The sequence below is a fragment of the Malania oleifera genome, chromosome 2, assembly GCF_029873635.1.
Source record: "Malania oleifera isolate guangnan ecotype guangnan chromosome 2, ASM2987363v1, whole genome shotgun sequence".
In the NCBI taxonomy this organism is placed as follows: Eukaryota; Viridiplantae; Streptophyta; class Magnoliopsida; order Santalales; family Ximeniaceae; genus Malania; species Malania oleifera.
Window position 1 is genome coordinate 111,109,359 of NC_080418.1, and position 16,000 is coordinate 111,125,358.

A 16,000-nucleotide genomic window follows, 5' to 3' on the forward strand; every position below is an offset into this window, starting at 1 on the left:
AATCGTTGATATCCTATATACTAGTATGCTTATGCAATTGCTCAACTCTTGCTAAATAAACTTGCTTGAATCAGAACAACAAGAGTTACAAATCATTCCTGCCTCAAACACTTCCCATTTATATATATGACTTTACATTTGCTTTAGTTGATTGTGCTTGGGTTCTTCTGAGTGAGCTTTGATCTTTGCTTCTTGAATGTTCACTTGATCTTGCGTTTGATCCAGTATCTTTATGTTGTCCCTGTACTACCTTGATGTGCAAGGATTAGTTTAACTCAGAATCACTAATGGGTTGTTATCATCAAAATATGACAATTAGGATTACGTAGCCACTAAGGCTAACACAAACCATTGTGCCCCATAAACATTAGGAATATTAGAAAGACCCCAAATATCACTATGAATTAGATAAAAAGGAATAGAACTTCTCTTATTACTGATTGGAAAAAGATACACGTTTGTGTTTAACAAGTTCACACACTTCACAATGAAAATTCTCAACATTTAAACCTTTAAATAAAGAAGGAAACAAAATTTTAATGACTCTAAATGACGGATGTCCAATTCGGAGATGTTGAAGCCAAACTTTCTTTTTATTGGACAAAAAATGCTCAGAAACAAAAGAGTGAGATAATTTGCCCTTGGTAATGCTTGACTGACTCGGTGCTTCAAGGTAGTATCATCCTCCCTGAATCCTCGTCCTGAAATACACTATGATGAAAAACCACATTGCAACATACATCTTGAGTGAGTCTTTGAACAGAGATGAGGTTTGTGGATAATTTAGGAACATGGGGAACATATTTTAAAATCAGTGATGGGCCTATTTTGACATCTCCTTAACTTGCTACAGTGGTCAAGGAACCATCGATTGTGGCTATTTTCCTACTGCTTGGGCATGGAAAATACGTGAAAAAACCATTTGATGAGTGGGTCATATGGTCGGTAGCTCCGGAGTCCATGACCCAGAACTTGGCAAAGGTTTCACCCGAGACATTTAATCCAATAAAGGTAGCAAACTCACCTGAATATGCCAATAAGCAAGTACCTGAAGGTTTGTCAAGATTGCCAATAAGAGATCACATGCTCTCGACCTCTTCTTGGTTGAGATCGCCTAACTCTTGTGGTGCTGCTTCATTTTGTTGTACCATAGCAACATGGACCTGACCATTGTTCCTTGGCTGCTTTCCTTTCTATCTCCACTCTCAGCTTGGAGGTTTTCCATGAAGTTTCCAACACCATTCACAAGTATGGCATGCCTTCTTACAATAAGTGCACCACAAGTTGTTCTTGTAATCACGGTTCTGGGCCTCTAGCTTACCAGGTCTCCCATTTTCAAAAATTGGTGCTTGTTGCACATTTGTGACTGAATTATTGCCACCGTAGCCGAGTTGTCCGTGTTCTGTGGTTCAAGCATCATACCACTTCTGATTTCCCCGCCTCAAATCAGTACCACCACCTCATTACATGGAACTTCCTGCTTGCTAAGAATTTGAATCCTCACTTGATCAAACTCTGGATTAAGTCCAACAAGAAAATCATAGACTCTATCTTGCTCAATGAAATCCTTTAGAATAGCGACATCTTCAGGACACTTGGTTTTTATCACTCTATAATGATCAAGTTCTTGCCACAAAGATTTCAATTGGTTGGCATATTCAGTAATAGATTTACTCCCTTGTTTGGCTGCAATCGTCTTCACCTTCACCTCATATACTTGAGCCACATCTCTAGCTTTTGAGTATGTCTGTTGAATCGCATCCTAAATATCCTTGGCAGTAGCCAAGAACATACATGTTTCACTAATCTCAGGAATCATAGAATTCCACAGCCACGCCATAATCATGGAATCTTCTTCATCCCATGCTTCAAAACGAGGATCTCTTGGTTTTGGCCCTGTACCCATGAGATGGCTGATCTTTCCCTTTCCCTTCAGCATGGCGTGGACAAGTTGAGACCATTTGTGGTAGTTTTTCCCATTCATCCTATATGCTGCCTGGATATTTTGCAATTCCCTGGGTTGTTGTGATCGAACAATCTCCTTCGATTGTGCTGTAGCGATCATCTCTGCAACCTCTGACATTCTTCACAAACAATAATCTCTTGGCGACTAAGGCCGATCACTCAAAACGGAAACCACTAGCAATGAACGCTGGCAAAGGTAGAAATAAGAATGGAAGCTTTTCTAAGAAATTTCAGCAATGAAGGCTGAACAGAAAAAGTGCAAAAGTACTCTGTTTTTGAACCAAAAAATAGGGTAAAACAAGGTACAAAGTAGCAGCAACATGGTCTCTGCAATGGAGGCCTGTCTGAAGAGGTTTTTAATCCCAAAAAAGAGCTTTAGGCTCTGATACCATAACACAAAGTGAGAAACGGAAGAATTTTCTTCATCTTTGAATAATACAAAAAATGTTAGCTATGTACATCAACCCTAGCAGAAAAAAAGGAAAATTAACTAGGTTATATCAGATCCCATGATTTATGGGACATTCTAACAGAATAGGAAACTAACCAAATCAGCCTAACTCTAGGAATACAAGCTATTACAAAATTTCCTAAAATAGCTAACTATACACGTGTAGAATACAAGTCATTAAACACGTTTTCCCACACCTATTATTAACAAAATCTCATAACTATTTTGTGACCTTCTTTTCTTCTCATTGTGTTATTCAAGATCTCCAAACAAAGAAGATGATTGGTGGGAGGCTTGTGAAGGACGACTTGTACTGTTTTGATGGTGATGATGGTTAATCCAATTCTTGTCATACTGCTTCCTCAATTTCTACTCATGGTTTTTCTCTTGATTAGTTTCATGCTCGTTTCGATCATCCATCCCCTTAAAAACTACAATAAGTTTTTCCCATGTTCAAGTTTGTTTCTCGTTTTGGCTATACTGCATGCCAATTAGGAAAGCATGTTAGGACATCTTTTCCATCTAAAATTAATTCTTGTAGTAAATCGTTGTTTTCTCTTACTCATTCCAATATTTGAGGTCTATGTAGAGTTAAGAATTTCACTAGCCATCAATATTTTGTATCCTTCGTCAATGATTTTTCGCATATGACCTGGATTTTTCGTTAGAAATAAAAACTCAGTTTAGCACAAGTATTCAACTTTTTTTAATCTAATAGTGCACTTGAACTTGTTCAAAATAAGCTTCAATCCTTTTGCCTGACCAAAGGAATTATTCATCAAATATCATGTATACATACCCCTTAGTAGGATGGAGTTTCTAAAAGAAAAAATAAACATTTTCTTGACATGGCATGGTCTCCCCCCTTTTATATGCATGCTCTTAGAACTATCTAGACTAATGCTCTTCTTACAACTTGTTTTGTGCTAATAGGATGCCCTCCAGTGTTCTAAGAGGACAAACACCCCTTCTCCATTGTGCATCTAGAAACATCCATGTTCTCTATTGTGCCTTATGTCTTGGGTTGCACATGTTTTGTTCATGTTCCACATATTAGATTGGACAAGTTCTCTCCTTATGTGGTTACATGTGTCTTTGTCAAGTACTCGAGAACTCAGAAAGGTTATAAATGCTATGATCCCTATACTCGCAAGAAATATGTAAGGCAAATATCACCTTTTTTGAAGGGACACCTTATTTCTTTAGTGCAAGGTCCTCCTCGGATGAATCTACTTTGAATCCACCAACATTTTTTTATCCCCCCTCATGTGTTGATCCTTTGGTTCCTTCTGTTATCCCTCTCCAAAATTCTTTAGTTGCTTGTCCAAATCCATCAAATACAGACAACGATAAACAATTAAGGGTTTATGAACAACTGAAAGCAAGGGGAAGTCATCCTCTTCTGCCCATCTCTGTTTTACTTATGATTTTGGAGATCCATCCAAGTGTGACTTAGATTTGCCCATTACTCACCAGAAAGGTGCTCAAACATGTATGATGTCCTTAGTTACTTATCTTATTGCTCATTACGTTTACATTCTTCACCTTCCAAGTCCTCTGTATTCTTTCGCCTTGTTTATTTCCTTTATTTTATCCCTTCCTTACATGTTGATGAGCTTACCAACACTAGGTGGAAGCATGCAATGGATGTAGAAATGGATGCTTTGACCACTCGAGTGTCTTGGTGGATCTTCTTCCTAGTAACAAGTTAGTTAAGTGTCATTGGGTCTACAGTATTAAACATCTTCCTGCCGACTCCATTTAATGACTTAATGCTTGATTGGTTGCCAAGGAGTACACCCGAACATATGGTATTGATTATTTTGAGACCTTCTTTCCTATTGCTCGACTAAACTCTATTCATGTGTTGATCTCGTTGGTAGTTAATTTTATTGGCCCTTGTACCAGTTGGATGTGAAGAATTCCTTTTTATATGGAGATTTGTAGGAAGAGGTATAGAGCAACCTTCTGGGTGTGTTGCTCAAGGGGAGGATGCAAAGTATATAGGTTGCCCAAGGCCATTTTGGTCTTAACCAGTCTCCTCGAGCTTGGTTTGACAAATTTAGTGTGTCTACATTTGGCTTCATCCAGTGCTCTTCTGATCATTGGTGTTTGTCTGCAAAATAGAGGCAGATGTGGTACTTCTAGTAGTTTATGTTGATGATATCATCATCATTGGTAGTGACCAAAGTAGGATTGTAGATGTTAAGCAGTGACTTCGAGCTAAATTTCAAATCAAAGACTTGGGTACTTTGCATTGCTTTCTTGGTATTGAGATTGTATGGTGTAGGAAAGGGTTGAGTCTATCTTAGCAAAAATATACATTGGACTTGTTAAGTGAGACTGGTTTGTTAGGAGCTAAACCAACTGATACTCCTATGGATCCTAACATGAAGTTGTCTAAGGTTGTTGGATGGAATTTGAGGACAAGCATTGATGTAGGCAATTGGCTAGCAAGTTGATCTACTTGACTGTCACTAGACCTTACAATTCTTTTGCAGTAGGGATGGTGAGTTAATTTATGGAAAATCCCAAAACACCACATCGGGATGTTGTTTGTAGGACTTTGCGGTATCTCAAAGGCTCTCTTGGCAAAGGTTTGATTTATAAATGTAACAAAAATAGTGAGATCATGGGATACTGTGGTGTGAATTGAGCTAGCTCTATTGATGATCAAAGGTCTACTACTAGATATTGTGCATTCGTGGGAGGTAGTATTGTTTTTTGGTGTAGCAAGAAACAAACTATTTTAGCTAGATCTAGTGCTAAAGCATAATACCGAGCTATGACTCATACTTATTGGTTAATTTCTCTTGTGTCAGAGATGGGGTTTTCTATAACGAAGCCAATGGATATGTTTTGTGATAATCAAGCTACTATTTGCATCACTTGCAATCTAGTATTGCATGAGAGAACAAAGCACATTGAAGTTGATTGCCATTGTGTGAGGGATGTCATATAGAAGAAGCTCTTGAGGACTCCTTTAGTGAAATCTATGGATCAGTTAGTCGATGTTTTCAACAAAGAATTTATATAAGCTCACCTTGTGTAATGGTTGTAATAAGCTGAGGTTGGGTGATATTTATACACGCCCAGCTTGAGGGGGGGTGTTAGAAGAGAATAGGTTATTTAAGCAATTAGGTTGTGCGAGTGGGGGCATTTTTTCCCTTAAGAATTTTATTATTTTCAATATATAAGAGGGCAGACTTGGAGCTATACGTAACTCTCCAGGATACTACCATATTCTTTTTTTCTTTTCTTTTTCTCTTCTTTTATTTTTCTCTCCTCCATCTCTAACTTTACAAAAGCAAGATTTAGGAATTCCACAGGAATCATATGTGGGGAGGTCTAGGACTCCCGCGAGTGTCATGTGCACGCAGGGAGGTATGGGAATCCCGCAATTATCATGTGCACTAGGAGGTGTGGGAGTTTTGTGAGAGTTAAGTGTGTGTAGGGAGGTATGGGAATCCCGCAATTATCATGTGCACCAGGAGGTGTGGGAGTTTTGTGAGAGTTAAGTGTGTGTAGGGAGGTGTGGGAGCCTGCAAGATTCACATGCACATGGGGAGGTCTAATAGTTCCGTAGGGGTTGCGCACATGCGTGGAAGTCCGGGAGTTCCGCAGTTGTCGCTTACAGGAGGTTGAAGAGTCCCACGACAGTCACATGCGAGTGGAGAGAGGTCCGAAAGTCCTGTGGGGGTTGTGCATGCGCGAGAGTTCTGCAAGTCCCGCATGAGTTGGGCACGTAAGGAGTCTGGGAGTCCGCGGGAGTTGAGCACACACAAGGAGTTCTAAGAGTCTCGTAGGAGTTGCATGTGCATAGGGAGTTTGGGAGTCTACAGGGGTTGTACATGAAGAGAGTTTGAAATCCACCGTCATTTTAAGAAAAATATGATAAGAATTTTGAATTTTGAATTTTGAATTTTAGATTATTAAATTTTTTTGGGAGTCTTAGGGGAGTAGTGCACGCAGGGACATTCTGGGGGTTGCGCATGTGGAGAGTTTTGGGAGTCTCGCAAAGACACGTATGGGGGAGTCTAGGAGTTACGTGGAGTTGCGCATGTGCAAGGAGTCTAGGAGTTCAATTGGAGTTGTGCACTCAAAAGAGATTTTTTTTTTTTTCAAATTCATGAATATTTTTCTGAAATCCACAATCTTTTATTTTATTTTATTTTATTTTATTTTAAATAAGATGAAAGATATTTTTAAAAATTTGAATTTTAGATGTGGAATTTTTTAAGTTTTTAAATATGCAAGTCTTGCGAGTAAATGTAGATGCTGGGAGTGCGAGTTTCGTGGAGTTGTGCGCTTGTCTCCTGCAAGGTGTGCATTACGGGGATTGCGGGTCCTATTGAGATTGCAGACACAAGGAAAGAGTCCTAGCCAGATTGCACGCGGATTGTGCCCATGGGGGAGTATATGCATCCCGCGGGGTTTGCACGCAGGGAAGATTACTACACTTCCTGCAGTAGTTTCCTAAACGCAGATTTTATTTTTTATTTTTTTTTAAACCTGTAAAATTTTCTCTAAAAATTCACAAAAGATATATATATATTTTTTTTGGTTGAAATCTAAACATTTTTTAATATAGACACAGGAAACTCTTTAATACTTGGTGCAAACTTAAATATATATATATATATATATTTTAAAAAGTTGTAATAGAATGTAAAACTTCCCTAAGTATCTTCCTTTTGTTTTGATTGCTTGGATTAGCATTTTTCTTTTCATCATTTCTAATTGTTAGATCTGTGGCATTCGTGGAGATGACACATCTAAGAGTTACCACATAATAATTTGGAAAAATCAATGAAAGTGGTTCTACATATGAGAGACCCCGACATGGAAATTCTAGCATCATATCCTTAGTAAGGAGTTTTCTATGAAAAGAAGGTTTCACATTCAGGAAACTGCAACATGAGTCCATAAATATAGATGTAACAAAGATGATGCTTATCCTAAAGATCTTCAGAGAGAAATTGGCGGAGCCTCTCTCAATGTTAGTGAGAATTATGGTAGCGAAGATACCCATAGGGATTGAGGGAATGAAGGAAGAGAATATGTTCCTAAGAAATCTCAATTTTATTAGGATGGTCTGCTTGAAGCTTCTTGTCTCTTTTGGATTCTCCCAAATGCACCGTTCCTCCACTAATTCCAAAAGGGACTGATTTACATGATCCAAGGAATTTCTTAGGGCCTTGGGTGGTCCCACATATGTAGAGTTTCATAAATTCAGAGAGTTCACACTAGCATATGAATTATTTAGAACATCTTTTGGATTCTCCCAATTGCACCGTTCCTCCCCTAATTCCAAAGGGACTGATTTACATGATCCAAGGAATTTCCTAGTGCCTTGGGTGGTCCCACATATGTAGAGTTTCATAACTTCAAAGAGTTCACACTAGCATATGAATTATTTAGAACATCTTTATAACCTTGTAAGTGAGTTCTGGACAGTGTAAAGTTTCATAACTTAATAGAGTTCACAGTAGCATATGAATTATTTAGAACATCTTTATAACCTTGTAAGCGAGTTCATGACTGGTGCCATATCAAGTGGAGAAAAATGTCATTTTCTTTTGGTTGTCATTGGGCAAGTATTCTACATGTCATGCAATCCTTGAAGTTCTATCCTTTAGTTGGATTGTGGTTTAGATGTTATAGATGTGAGTTTAAACTAGACATGTTTGATTCTTACTTAAAGCAAGTTAGTAACACTATCAATCCTTGAGCAAACTTATTTAGGCCAGGGAGATCGAACTTCGACCAAGCGTTGTGGAGATACAATCTCCACCTAATGCATGGGAGGTTAGTCCTCAACCTAGTTGTGAAAAATATATCTATCCGATAACATAGTAGTTTTGTGACTTTAGGATAGGGAGAGCAACCTTTGACCAAATGTCAGGGAGATAAGATCTTTAGCTAGATCTAGGGAGATAATCTCTCGATCTAAATTTGGATTCTTCATCACATAATTAAGATTTCTCAAGGAGGAGGATATTTGTACAACTCTCAAGGATATATTAAACTTATTACAAACATATGTAGACTACGGAGATCCAACTTTAACCAGGCATTGGGGAGATACAACCTCCACCCAATGTGCGGGAGGTTAGGTCTCAACCTAGTTATGAACACCATATATATCTTGCCAACATCAAGGTAATCATGTAACATTCTGATAAGGAGATCACCTTTCTACCCAATGCTAGGGAGATGGGATCTCGACCTAGCTTTGAGGAGATCCTCTCTTCATATGTTTGGAGTATTTATCATGTGATTAAGATTTGTTAAGGATGATCTTTGTATCATTTTCAAGGAGGATATCTATCAACCTGGAGACAAAAGATAAAATCTCCACCTAACTCTAAGGAGAGTGTTTCTTGACCTGGATTTAGGGAGAGAGGCTCTCGACCCTTCTCCAAGGAGTTATCCTTTGAACCTTGTAGTATAGGCCCAATACATCCTTTTGTAGTTGTCGAAGAACCATCAAAGTACATATCCTGCACTTAGCTTTTTGTTGCAATGAGTAGGGATTCATGGAGTACCCCAGGGATATATGACCCCGTCATGTTGAGATGGAATTTGTGCCAAAACATTTGTAAGGGCTTGAGATTTGATAACTTTTAGGTTAGCACTGGTGATATCATGTTTGTTCAAGTAACAGAAACCATTTGGCTATCGTTCTAAAAAGAATTAGTTTAGTGAAAAGATATTTGATTGGATCATATTTCATCACCAAGATTAGCCTCCATGCTAGAATATAGTGTCAAAGCTTCTAAGAGGCGAACATATGTGATAGGCAATGCATTTCTATTGCTAAGTTGTCAACTTCACGCCCATGTATGAATTTGCTTAATTAATAAACTAGGCATTCTTGCTCACCCATGAAAATTTTGGTAGAAGTGAGATACAATTTAATAAGAAAGTCTTTAATCGACATAGTCATTGCAGTCAAGGCAACTTGGATGCAGTTTTCTCTAATCCTTTAAAGCCATCTTAGTTTGATTATATCCACAAAAATAATCCATAAAGGAGAACATCTCATGCCTCGCTATTGCATTTGAATTGGACTGTCACCTAGTCTGTCTATCATTGCGGGATTTCTTATTCAATTTTTCTTCCTTTGGATGAAATTTCAAAATGGCCATTGTCATTCCTTTTCCTTTAAATGGAGTTAATAGTTCTTCAAGTAGCTTCCACTAGGGTAGCAAAGGATGATAGCACCAAGTTCTTGCAGTGCAGCCAATATTCAATAAGCATCCCTTGGATGTAGACTTTCACAAGCTCCCGCTCCCCAATATTGGCTTGGATGTCTAACACACAATCTCGAAAGCATTCCATATAGTCCATTGAATAACTTCTAATACTTCCTCCCATGATCCACCAAAGTCATATTCTCCTGAGTAGACAATAATTTTTCTCAAAAAAGATGGCGCCGCACATCTAATACTAGGTTTTTTCCGACCCTTGTTTGAGATTAACATACCACATTTATGCCTTTTCAGACAATGTTTTGGAGACTTCCTTCAAGTTAAGGTCATCATCCAACCCATAGACACTACATGTCTTAACAAAAACTTTTTGTTGAAGAATTTTAATTTTTGGCTGGTGCAGTCCTTAGATAAGGCTTTAAGATAATTCAATTTGTATAAAGGAGACTAAATTTCATCCTACGACAAGAGACTTCTTCTAATTCTTTTCCAAAATCTTGTCCAGATCCTCCTTAGTGATGTAGGGGACAAAATTGGACATGATGGGTCTTGAAGGAGAAGGACGGAGGTTTGGTGGGACGTGTGAAGTGGATCTTCGATGTTGAACTTGTGGAATGGGTGTAGTAGTTGCGGGAGGAATAACAAGGATTGGTCCCCTAACTAGTGGTGTTTGAGAAACTACTATAGGGTTTAAGGTAAATTTATCTCTTTGGATTGATGGCGTGCCTTTATCGTGTCACCCAGAACTAGGAGGATTAGTAGAGTCCTCAACATGAGGGTTCAAGACAGCCCCTTAAGGTTGTGATCCCGAAGAAGATGCAAGAATCATTTTACTGATGGTAGCAACTTCTTGATTAAGCATTCTAGTGTTCTGTTGATGAACACCAAGCACTTTTTCTTGGGAAGTTTGAAACGTCTTCATCATATGGGTCAGGTAGGTGGCAACGTTCGAGGATTCTTTATGCTCAACAAGATGATCATTGGAATCTACACCATTCTCAATGTCTTGATTGAGTTGGGTATTAGCCTCAAGTTAAATGCCTACCTTTCTCTTAGCCATAACTTTTCAAAATCAAACTCTCCCCAGCAGTGTCGCCAAAATGTGGAGGGGGTTCTTGAGAAGGGAAGAGAACTTCGTTGTTCGCAAGTAATGGATTATCTGGAGAGAGCTAGGCAATTCCCAAGAAGCTTGAACGTGGATTGTGGTAGATGAAGGTATTCTTATGGTTGTAAGGATTCTCTAAACTAGTGGGATTCAAAAGTTGAGGGCGAGAGAAAAAGCAAGAGAGAGAGAGAGAGAGAGAGAGAGAGAGAGAGAGAGAGAGAGAGAGAGAGAGAGAGAGAGCTTGATGGTTCAACTATCCAAAAAAGGTCTCTGTGAAGAATAATCTTGGCCTTATAGGATATTATTTATAGAGGAGAATCATAATGTTGTAAGTTTACATCTTTCAATAATAGATTGACTTGTCATGTCTCAATTGATGAAAAAGATGTATTATTTGATCAAATCCAACAATGGCACATGAATCAAGTGAGAAGAAATAAAAAAATGAACATATGTCACGAATGACATGCAAACACTTGAACAACTTAAGAAAAGGCCAAGGGGTAGGAACCCACTTAGCAAAACTTGACTCGAGCTCACCAAACCAAAACTCTCTAGAACATCCAAAGATCGAGATTGGTAGAGACCCTGCCATGTGTCTCTATGGCCAATCCCAGCATGCAGCATTGATATTAATATCTTGCAAGAATACAAGCATAATATAATTAATATGTTTATGCAAGTTTGACATTGATCAAGTCAACAAACTAGAGCAAAGTGGTAATTTTACGCATTTAGAAATACTAACACTCCAGGCTCTCAAGAGTGTTGGTGCTTCATAGATGATTACATGAAGCAATTGAATCATGAGGATTGAAAAGTCTCCATTGGTTGACTTGCTTTAGCTTAAGCTTGCCTTATAATTTTTTCTTCTTTTGTTGAGATTACTTTTATCCTATTACCATTTCAATTTTTTGGCTTTTAGTCTTATTCTTAGGTCATTATTACAATCCACTTTAATTGGTTTTTTTTGGTTCAAGTGCTTTTTTTTGGTTCCATCTAAAGCTTTTCCTTTCTTTAAATATCCCCTATAAATGTCGGGTGCCTCGATTCAAATGGAAGAATATGAAGTTAAATGTTCTCCATTTAAACCATGTTTTGCACACATATTTAGGAGTTTGACTTTAGTTTGGATGTGCCTCTGATATTAAATTATTGATATCTGAATAAGCAGCCAGTAATTTTTCTTCAAAAGTTCATTGCAATAAATATTTTAGCTTTTTTCATGATAAGGTTAACCTATTTTGCAGGGAAATATACCTTTTTTTTTATGTCAATAAATGGCAACACTAAGTGATATAGCAGTTGCAGCGACAATCAACATACTAACGGCATGTGCATTTTTTGTGGCATTTGCTGTACTTCGTATTCAACCTCTTAATGATAGGGTTTACTTTCCCAAATGGTATTTGAAGGGCTTAAGAAGCAGCCCAATCCATTCAGGTGCATTTGTCCAGAAGTTTGTCAATTTGGACTTTCGATCGTATATGCGATTTTTAAGTTGGATGCCAGCTGCATTGCAAATGCCAGAACCTGAGCTTGTTGACCATGCTGGATTGGATTCAGCTGTTTACTTGAGGATTTACTTGACAGGGTACGCTCTATTTATTGTTACTTTTATTTTTATCTTGTTATAGCTTGTGTACTTGGCAATACAAAAATAATTGATATGACAAATCTCTAGTGAAATTCCAAGGTTTGTTTGTAACAACTAACAAGGCAGAAAAATTTTAATTGGAGAAATGCGCAAAAATATGGAGAAGCTGTTTTTAACTGTACAGATCTTAAGGTTTCTCTAAGGTAGTTTTTATTTTCTTAATTGAAGCATTATAGATAAATGGTAGTTTTGGTTCCATAGGGTGGCCTTTGATTTGTGTTTCTTACAGGGCAGCCCAGTGGTTTGGCCTTGGGATGTCCATCTTGGAGGTCTTATATTCAAAACTTGGGAAGGGGTTATGGGATGGAGGGATGAGCCTATCTCAAGGCACAAAGGATCTTCCTATGAACAAAATGAAAATAGTGACTAATGAGTCCACTTGATCAAAGTGTACTAATTTAAAAGAAATCTCAGAAGAAATGCTACATGGAGAACTGCATTAGCTTCCAAGAAATATCTGTCAATGAGGTGGAGATTTAAGGCATAAAGAAAGTTACCAAAAAGCCGAATAGTGAACCAAAACCAGACCTTTTCACATTTCAGTTCAGCTTTCAGTTACATTCTCGGTTTCAGTTTTCAATATAATATAAATTGGGTTTCAGTGTTTCGGTTTCCATTTTTGAGGGAGAACAAAAAAAATTCCAAGTTAAATGTTTATTATAAAAATTGTACAAATCATATTCTAACTTCAATATTTCAATCATATAGCCTTTATTTATTTTTTGAAATTATATTAACCAATTTAGATTCTTAATTTTACTCCAATTACTTACATTAATTGAAGGCTGCTAAATACAAAGAGAGTAAGACAAGGTTCTATATATCATGAGGGAGGGGAGAAGCTCCATTTCAACCATTCTGATGTAGGACAATATGATGTTGCTGGCTGCAGGGACAATATCACAACATCTCAAGATAGAATCATAGAAGAAGGTGCCCGACTTCAATGAGGGTTCTAATCCTTGATGCACGAAATCCCACAAGTAGTGGGTGAAATGGAGGCCATCCCCTCCTATAAATTCCATTAAACCCTGGTTTGTGAAATCACTCTCTCTTGGAACTCATGTGTATCCTTGTGTGGGAATGGCCTGACCTTTTGCCCAATGATGTAGCTGCCGTCTAATTTCTCTTTGAAATTCAAAATTTTTGAACCATAATTTACAGAATTTATTTTTGGGTCAAAAATTGAGAAAAACTGAACCAAAGCGGTAAACTTCTTGTCAGTTTTTTAAAAAATAATCTGTTATAAAGAGATGGATGAGAGATGAAGAAAAGAAGAGGAGAAGAGTAGAAGAGAAGAAAAGAAGAAAGCAAAGGAAAAGAATGAGATGACAGTTTCTGGAGGCTTATTGTCACGTCCCTAAGTTTTTTTGGCACGTGACTGGCTGTGACTCCATCTAAAATCCAATGGGGTCACTAGGCCTAGGAAAGAATTCCTTTTGCAAATCATCATTTGGAACCAAATTAAAATCCATTTAAGAGTGAACATTTGTTGAAACACAAAACATATATGAAGGTTTTTTGAGAAGAAGAATAACCATTCTTAGTAAATTTCAAGAGATGCAATTACAAGATAATAGTAGAGGAAGGCCACCAAATTAGGAAGGCCACAAAATCAGCAAATCTAATCAGCAGATCCCTAGGCTAGAAAACAGGAAACAAAAACTACTAGAATCTGAAATAGTAATTTCATATTTTATTTGCAAAAAATAGAATTTCCTAATTTATTCCCTAGAAATCCGACATCCCCCCCTAAAGTTGGAGCATAGATATCTATTATGCTTAACTTGCTTACAAAGAGCTCAAAACTAGGTCTAAAAAGTCCTTTGGTGAAGATATCAGCTATTTGTTGAGTAGTAGGAACAAAAGGCATGCAAACAGCTCCACTATCAATCTTCTCTTTTATGAAGTGTTTGTCAATCTCTACATGCTTCATGCAATCATGTTGTACTAGTTTTTGAGCAATACTTATGGCAGCTTTGTTGTCACAATACAACTTCATTGGCATGTTCACCGACATCTGCAGCTCTTCGAGAATTCTCTTCAGCCATAGCATCTCACAAACTCCGTTAGCCATGGCCCTATATTCTGCCTCAGCACTGCTCCCTGCAACCACATTCTATTTCTTGCATCAGTGTATGCCTCTATGTTCTGCTGTGTGATTTTTTGGAAGAGTAAACCCTATCTTGGTATACTTTTCAAGTATCTAAGAATCCGATAAATTGCTTCAAGATGTTTCTCGTAGGGTGAATGCATAAACTAGCTTACCAAACTCATAGCAAAAGCAATATCGGTTCATCTCAAGTACGTCATCTCTAGTGAGAATTATATCGTCTATATACACAATCAGTATCGCTATCTTCCTATCCCGTGAATGTCTTATAAACATCGTATGATCACCTTGCCCTTGAGTATACCCCTAAATTTTAACAAGTTGCGTCCATGTACACTTCTTCCTCCAGGTCTCCATTGAGAAATGCATTTTTTACGTCCAACTGTTGCAGAGGCCAGTCACGATTAGCTGCAACTGGCAAAAGAACTCTTACAGAGTTTAGCTTTGTGACTGGGGTGAATTGTAACGCCTCGAACCCTTAAACCCAGTCCGGTGCGTTATACCTGATTAAGTCCTGAAAATCCATAAATAAATACCATGTACGTAGCGGAAAACATTACTATGATCCTCAATCATAAAAATAAATACCAGAGTTTACTATTTCTATCCATAATTGATAATAACCATTCATCACCTGTATTCTCATATATACATATCTCTAAAACCATAACCTACACTTCCAGTATTCACAACCATCCATTTTCCAGAAGACTTAAAACATAAAACATAAATAATTAAATATACACATCCCAAAATATCATCAAAATGTTTATACCACTTCTCTATCTATAACCTAAAAATGCTATCAGCCTTGAGCTCTCTAAGCTCGATCTCATGGAGGTCCTGAAAAAGATAAATTCATATTCGGATAAGACACATCTCAGTAACGGAAAAAACAATATATATTGAAACAACATGTGACCAACATGAGATTCATAAATAACAAATTAATATCATTTGCAAACCATTAACATAATTCTGAAATAATATTCTGAACTTGATCATACACATGCAAAGTATTTACCCACGAGACTACCCAAGGATAGGGGTGATTAACCGCCCATACAAGTAGCACCCCTCTGCTCTGATACATTAGGCAACCCAAAGGTCACTACTGAAGTATACCAGACACTCACCTTACTCAGTAAGCCCTCAAGTGATAGATAAATCTCGTACTCACATAGTTCATACAAAGGTTTACCAGCGAAGGCCCCCGAGAATAGGGAAATCTACCCGCCATACAAATAATTTCCCTCTGCCCCAGTGCGTTATGCAACCTACCGCTACATCTGATACTACTAGTGCACTCGCCTTTCTCAGCAAGCCCTCAGATGAAGAGTTTGCCCACCCTATCGTAACATGTTTTACTAGCATAATACTGATAATACCATAATACATTATTCTGTCTGTCATTATTCAACCATTCATAACTTTTCATGTTCATAACTTTAGCATTCCATAACATTTCTCTTTACATAACCTTCACATTTCACAT

The 16,000-nt window shown here is 37.7% G+C and overlaps 1 protein-coding gene across 8 annotated transcripts in view; it reads left to right on the forward strand.

Annotated features, from left to right (window-relative positions):
* LOC131149437 (CSC1-like protein At3g21620) overlaps positions 1-16,000 on the forward strand; it is a 125,704-nt gene that overhangs the window by 10,576 nt on the left and 99,128 nt on the right. For 5 of the 8 annotated variants that reach the window (XM_058099874.1, XM_058099875.1, XM_058099877.1 and 2 more), the window contains exon 2: positions 11,986-12,329. In XM_058099874.1, the coding sequence (XP_057955857.1) occupies positions 12,016-12,329 (314 nt within the window). In that variant the 5' untranslated portion in view covers positions 11,986-12,015. Of the gene's footprint in view, positions 1-5,755; positions 6,885-11,985; positions 12,330-16,000 lie in introns of those variants that run through there. The other 3 variants (XM_058099878.1, XM_058099879.1, XM_058099872.1) reach the window with 2 other exon arrangements.